Source organism: Notothenia coriiceps, unplaced genomic scaffold, assembly GCF_000735185.1.
Source record: "Notothenia coriiceps isolate Sejong01 unplaced genomic scaffold, NC01 NC01_scaffold00029967, whole genome shotgun sequence".
NCBI classification, from domain to species: Eukaryota; Metazoa; Chordata; class Actinopteri; order Perciformes; family Nototheniidae; genus Notothenia; species Notothenia coriiceps.
Window position 1 is genome coordinate 182,833 of NW_011362668.1, and position 7,744 is coordinate 190,576.

Here is a 7,744-nt window from a genome sequence, read left to right on the forward strand (position 1 = left end):
CTATTTTTTTCGGCCCCGGGACGACGGGACGTCCTTAAGCTCGAGCCCTGCTCTAGAGTCCTTTCCGACTGTGAACTGAAGCAGTTATCTAGGCTCTCTTCAAACTCAGACTCCTGACATTTTATTTTAAAGTGCAGAACATCGGAGTTGCTTTTCTACTCAAGGGGTCTTTCTTGAAGGTGAATAACCATCCCTTCAANCCATCATTTTGGAGCCAGGATAGCAAATCCACGAGTTTTTGCTGATGGGAACTTGGGTCCCCCTCGCAGTGCGGGTGCAGCGAGCTGTTTGGCTGATGCAGAGCGGAGTGCACGTGCTGGGGTGTACGGTTTATCCATGTCCTGGATGTAGGAAGGGCCAGATCCATTCGCAGCATGGTACGCAAGTACCAGTGTCTTGAAGTGGATTCTAGCAGTTACTGGAAGCCAGTGAAATATTGTACTTGTACTCCACTACATTTATGCAGTAGCCTACCTTTAGTTACTTTGCAATTCGAGGTAAATGTTAAACAATAGGATTAACACTCAATACTTTAGACATAGGCTACCTGGTTTAAATTCACAATTAGTTTAAACAATATCTACCTAGCTTGATCAATACCTCAATAATTATCACCAAAACATATTGAGTACTTTTACTCTTGGTACTTTAGTATAATTCAACTGCTGAGAGTATATCAGACATAGTTTCCAAATTAACTAAATATGTGCAATGTTGTTGAAATATTTTTACATTCATAAAGGGCTGATTTTGTGTTTATCATGCCTCAACACCTTCTTTGAGTCACATGTTATTTAATGTTTGTTTCATTATATCTTAAGTCTTTGCACGTTCTTCTCTTATGTTTGTGTGTGTCATTAGTGACAAAGTCAAATATAATTGAACTACATATAACTAGATTACTTTTACAGGGGTTTGTAACAGGTGAACAGCAGTTCAAACTATTAAATTGACAAGTGTTGTTATTACTGCCAATTTAAATCTAGTGTAGCCAGGCAGACATTTACAAGTAAGGCAAGACGAAGGACCCACACAACCTAACCTTGCATGTAAGAAGACAGTAGACCACACAAATGGTACATTTCAATACGTTTTTATTATAACTGTTGTAGATATGATCTCTACACACAAAACAAGGATGAAAACTGATTTTGCATTTCCAAATCAATCAATAAAATGCATCCATAATCAAATATGTAAAGCGTAGCCATAAAAAATAGTTGTACAGTAAAACAAGAATTGAACAATGTTGTATGTTTCTTTTTAAATGTATTCTTGTGATAACAAAGCTTCTAATTTGATCTCAGATAAAAAGATGAAAAGAAAACTGGCAGAAGCTAGAATGTGGTCCACATTCCCTTACAGACCTCAAATATGTCCTGTTTATGATCAGAGGTCATCTCAGCTGCTAGCTTGATGTTTCCCTGAATGGCCCAGTGCCATAGGATCAGCAGCCAAAGGTCATCAGAGTATATAGTGGAGAGGGCACTTTTTCTTTTCACTGGAGGCTTTGGTTGCTTTGGTGATGGCATTCACAAGAATTTTGGAGATACACTGCGGCCGCTCGTGTGAAGACATGCGGCAACAATCACGGAGAGATGGAGGAGAATTCCAACATTGCTTTGTTACTGCGATGAGCTGTTTTGATGGAGAGTACAAGATCAGACAAATGAGAAAAAGACAATTGAAAATCTGACATTTTGTTTAATAGCTCCTAAACTTTTGTTTTCAAATGTTTCATTTACATTTTCACTGCTCAGGCTTTGTCATCTGATTTTTTTTTGCTAGATTTTGTACTGACACCCTTCCTTGTTTGACTCACCTCCTGCGCAAAACAAAGGACCCTCTCTTCTTCAGACAGGGGGCAGCATTGGTTCACAAAGCTCTTGAGAGGAAAACCAACAGGGAACCTAAAACACAATGAAGCTATTACTTTGTTTCTGTACATAATGCAGACACACCAGAACATACTGTAGATAGGTGGTATTAGCACATTTCAACATCAAATATATTTTAGCATATGAGGCTGCTTGGTACAAACGTATTTTCTTTGACAAGAAATGACCAAAAGCATCAAAAGAAACTGAAAGAAAGGAACTACCATTGCCACAAAAAAAAAGCACCATGAAAGAGGATGATAAAGAAGACAAAGATAATAACAGATCCAAGGCCAGATGTAGGAAGTATGTTCTTACTTCTTATTGATGATCTTGTGAGTGTCACAGAGGTTGTGAAGGGAGAGCTCTTTAGCAGCGGAGGTCAGATTATAATATGGGTCAGGAGAAAGGTTTTTGAAACAGGTGTATCGGCTATCTTCCACGTTGTCAAAACAACACTCGAAATCCACTGGTTCACCGTTCTTGTTCAAGCAAAACTTGCTAAGCTCCTCACGCCACTTAAACACAAATAGAGAAAGGTCATGAGAAGGCAGAAACATTACTAAATTAAGGAAAATATTTATGTTTGTAGGTTTTTTGGTTTACCTTCTGGTCAGCACACTCGAGCACACCCTGCTTCTTTTTGCAGCACTGTTTGAATCCCTTCTCTACACGATTAATGGTCTTTGCCTGACGGGACATCAATTCATAGCCTGAATTTCGAAGGCAATTGACTTTGTAGAGGGGGCGTAGTTTCTGGTCGCGACACAGTGATTCAATGTTGTCAGCAGAGGGTCGTCCGGGAGGAAAGTTGAAGTCTTTTTTAGGAGATTGTATAACATTTGTTTGTCCTCTGGGTGCTCTGGGAACGTACGGACTCTGTATTTTCCTGTAAAGTATGAGGCACATGGTCAGAGTGAAACCGGACCTCCTTCTACCTCTAGGGTGTATTTATCCAAACTAAGTGTGTTTTGCAATGTAACAATTAATTTGTATTGAAATTCCATAAAAAGACTCAAACAAATGTGTTAGGCTGCTTTCAGAGTGAGTTAAGCCTTGTAGTAAAATGGCCACCCTGTCATTCATAAGAATGGGACCAGTCCACTCATGCAGCGTGGGTTTTATACAGATGGCTCAGGCTAAATAGACAGAGGGTTGTTCAGCAAAAACAATAAAACCTAGCTCAACTGCTAGATCAAAATGAAGCATTCTCGGACAAAGCCCTGCATTGTTCAAGGAACTATACCGCCAAGTGTACAATGTAAAATGATTGCCGTAAACATAACTTTCCAGAGCAGTAAAATCCTTCCTCATACTAGGCCTATTATAAAACAATTTGATGTGTTTTGGCGTCTGAAAGCCTATTTAATATAAGTTATTTAAATAGTTTAACAGACAGAAATGTGTCCAAATGTGTGTCTTTTCATGGGATATAAATTATTTAGAAAATATTGAGAAATGTTTTCACAACATTGTAAAAGCTGAAACTGATTTCTGATTTGATCCTATGCATAGGAGCATACATGATGTTTAAGAAGGTTTAACTTGTTAACATTCAAAATCAACTGTTTACTGGTGGTTATTTTATCAAATTCAATTCATACCGCGGACAATCCATGGGGGTAAAGTCAAAGGTTTCAGTGGAGGGAATCCGTGGCACCGGCAGCTCCTGTGTCGCCGTGTAGTTTGGGTTCGGAGCCTGGTTATGGAAGCACTTTAGCCTGTCGCTGCCCCTCGGCCTGCAGCATTCAGATTGATGATCCTTTATGCTTGCGTCCTCCTCACAGTAGGAATCTATTGCGAACTTCCACTGTAGTTGGAACAAAACCACAGACAGTTCATTCTGCATTCGTCTTTTAATAGTGACATGAAGTCTGCATGCGACTGTATTTTAAGTGAATGGGCGAGCTGCAATATATAGAGTATCTTTTGAGACACAATTACACAAATCTCAAAAACAAATATTAGGCGAAAAGATTAAGAAAAGGCTTTTTTCACTAAAGAATTGGAGGCATGTTTGTTGCTTGGCCTTCAGACCGATCCTCTGGTTCTCATGCCAAGGCCTGTCTGTTATGCCAGGCTGGGCTGCATATAATGGGCTTATCAACTGAAAACACCCAAGGCCTTTATCTTTGTTCCAAAAAGCAAGTACCATCATCTCAGCAATGTGAAGAATGTGTTGTGCCCTTTGTCCAGGGTAGAACAAAAACACGCACAAAAATGTGTTTGGAGTACTATACGCTATAGAAATGATAAAACAAAGCTTCAAAAACTAAGGTAATATAAATATAAAGTTACTGAAGTTGGCAATTAAGATCATATTTATGAGAGCATTCCTCCACATAAAGTATTAAGTGGATAACATTAAAATGATCTTGTTTTTTTTATTATAAATCAACACGAATTGGGATCAAGCTTCGGTTGATCCCAATATCTTGAGTCTAATGACAAGATCATGCAAAAACATTATCAACAAGGTGGAGTACAAAAATTGTAGCACAATTAAAGTTAAAAGATGCAGGATATCCTATAATGTCACTTTTATACTGAGTTGAAGAAATTGCTGAATTGGCTGAAGGTGACTCACCGCCATTGAGGCGCAACACAACGTCACCTCTGTCCCCCACGTGTGGTTGCTTCCGCAGCATGCATTTAAGAGGTACTCTAACTCGTTGACAGAACTGGCCATTCGCTTCAACTTCCCATAACCACTGACAGGAAAGTACGAGTCTGGGTAGCGGGGACGATGGTCTCCATTGATACAGATGGCTTGGATATTGTCGAAAGTCGGTTGGCCGAGGGGGAACTCAACAGGATATTCCAGCCGTGGAGGACCACCAGCGGAACGGGGCCCAAAACTTGGTTGACCTTAGTGGAAAAGACAGGAATTATACTGTTATTTGATACAAATACAGCGACAGGTGAATTCAATTAAAGGTCAAGGGAGGAAAATACATACGAACCTCCTCTAGATGTCAAGCCTAACCCCTTGACCTGCCAGGTATTTGAGGAACTGTGTTGTTGCATTTCTGAAAGACAAAACGATTTTAAAACAAGTATTTACAAAATATATACAGTATATATATATATTTGCCAGTGTCAACCTATATTAGGGCACCAGAGGGACAGAAATAATGATGTGGTATATGATTTATGTTTTAAAGAGCTGGAAAAAATCCGCTCTGAACATCTAAGATTATTTTGATTAGATAGATACTGCACTAGTATTGTGAACTCGCACCCTGCATGAATTCGTCAATGTCGAAGGTGACCTCGCGTTGCTCGAAGTCTTTCTCTTCTGGAACTTGTAAACACAAAGAGAAGGAGAGAAAGAGGGAAAGGGAGAGAGGGAAAGAGAAAGAGGCAGAAAGCCAAAAGTTATGCAACCGTTATGGCACAAATTATACTGAGAACCAGTGGTGACCATTATATTCAAAAGTCTTTCAAATGTTACTAAAGTAAACTTTTGTATGTAACATCAGAGACATGTACTCAATCATTGACAATGTGATGTTAATTACAACACTTTATTTAGTCAGTGACTCATCATTTAATATTGACACTGAATAAAGAAGAATTGCCATTTATAATATTCAAGTTGCACTAAAGTGCTTGGACTACGTTTTACTGGTGGGAAGTAACTAAGTATATTTACTCAAGTACTGTACTTAAGTAAAAATGTTAGGTACTTGTACTTATACTTGAGTATTTCCATTGTATGCTACTTATACTCCACTAAAACTAAGAGGTAAATTGTGTACTTTTACTCCACTACATTTATTTAATATGAGTTATACTTTACAGATTTTGATTAATGATGTGAAATATAATCAACACTTAAATTAGACTTTAGTTACACCTGGAGTAAATTCACAAACTACCCTGCAGTATACACAGTCATTAAAGCTAGCTGCACCTTTACAAGCTTTTATAACACTTTAATGCATCAATAATTATCAAAACATACAATATTATTCTGAAATGGACCTTTCTGCATAATGACTTATTTTACTTTTGGTAGCCTACTTTAAGTATATTTTTATGCTAAAACGTTTGCACTATTTTACTTTAATAATATGTTTGATTGCAGGACTTAGTAACCGAGTATTCCTACACACTGGTACTTTCAAGTACAAGGTCTGTGTACTTTTCCCACCTCTGCGTGTAGGCTACTGCGATATACAAGTCCTTATTGCGACAGGAGGATTAATGTCAGCTGGTCTGCGAAATGAACGCAGAGCAGTTTAGACGAACAAAAATGGAGTCAAGATGCAACTTCTATCAACTATCAACTATGAAAACAACAACAACAACAACAACAACAACAACAAGAAGAAGAAACGGGGAAGTAACAGTACCAACCCTCGGATGCTGAGCTCAGTAACACCAAGACCAATGCTGTGCAGCAGGCTAGAGCCGCAGGAGACCCCATGGCGCAGAGTATAGCGTCGTGAACGGTTTGTCCCGCAGATACTGTTTGTCTGTCCTCGCGCAGAGAGAGAGTAAGGCCGCCCAGAGAGACACACACACCGGTCGGTAATTGGTTGAACAGAGACGTCCCTGCTGTCTGTCAGACCGTAAACGCGCGACCGTACAAACAGATGTTATAGTTGTGGGGTTTCAGGGGGGCGAGAAGGGGTGAGGAAGAAAAGAGGGAGGGAAGGAAGTTTTTACAACATGACTCATAGGTACTCAGTTGAAATCCTGGGTACGTCTTTGTTGGACGTGATGTGAACATGAACTAATTTGGAGATAGGCCTACTTTACTTAAGTATTTGATGCTACTTTGCACGTCTAGCCAACTACGATGTAGAAGTAAATACTAAGTGTAATCCACTATTTAATAACTTTAGTTACTTTGCAGGTTTGGATTAATGATGTGAAATATAATCAACTCTTAAATCAGACTTTAGTTACACCTGGAGTAAATTCACATACCCTGCAGTATAAAGTTATTTAATATAGGCCTAGCTGCACCTTTACCAGCTTTGATGAAGACATCAATGCATTATTATAATAAAAACATGTAATACAGTATATTCTTCTGAAATGGGCCAATCTGCATGATGAGTAGGCTACTTTTACTTTTTAGTACGTCGTTAAGTATATTTTGATGCTAATACTTATTTGCTTTTATTTAAGTAACATTTTGATTGCAGGACCAGGACTTACTTTTAACTGACTATTCCTACACTCTGGTACTTTTATTTTACTTTAGTACAACATCTGAGTACTTCTCCAAACTCTGATGAGCACATGTGTTAATGACTTCTTCTTTTTTTAACACTGACGGTTCGCCAATGTTTAAGACTTATTGCCCTGCCATAAGGCCCAGCTAATTATCCTCTTGGCTATTGACAATGAATTAACTAATTCTAATATTTTATGTTATTTATTTAATTTATAGAAATATCATAAATATTCAATGATTGTAGGGAGTACTTTTAAAAATGTACATTTTATTCCAAATGGTTGGATTCCTATTTGACTAAAAATGCAGTTGTATACTCTGCCTAAGTGGTTAATGCCTTTGTGTAATGCCAACTGATAAAATAAAAAAAAAGATAAATTGAATAAAACTGATACCATTCACCATAAAACAGATACAGACAGTTAACTTGGCATTGATGCCCAACATATGGATTTAGACACACATCTATATTTTCGTTAGACACACTTCTAAAGAAAATATATCCCATTCTCTGTCTGAGTGTGATACCTTAAAGGGTGTGTTGGCATTTTTTAATTGCACAGTAAGATTCAAAAATATAATTCTAATCAAAGCCTCAAATCCTTATATAATAATTCAAGTAAAGGCTGCGGGGGGAACTTCTGTGTAGCAATGCAGGAGGAGTCACCGACTCAAA

The 7,744-nt window shown here is 38.2% G+C and overlaps 1 protein-coding gene across 1 annotated transcript; it reads right to left on the bottom strand.

Moving 5' to 3' along the window:
• Nucleotides 1-1,077: 1,077 nt before the first annotated feature.
• On the bottom strand, nt 1,078-6,474 carry ecm1b (extracellular matrix protein 1b). The gene is made up of 9 exons (XM_010787017.1): nt 6,240-6,474; nt 5,119-5,181; nt 4,841-4,906; nt 4,465-4,745; nt 3,482-3,687; nt 2,484-2,766; nt 2,196-2,395; nt 1,823-1,910; nt 1,078-1,638 (listed from the first exon to the last, which is right to left on the bottom strand). Exons 1-9 carry the CDS (start codon nt 6,307-6,309, stop codon nt 1,465-1,467), a joined length of 1,431 nt encoding a protein of 476 aa, XP_010785319.1. The 5' UTR covers nt 6,310-6,474; the 3' UTR covers nt 1,078-1,464.
• Between the last annotated feature and the right edge of the window lie 1,270 nt (nt 6,475-7,744).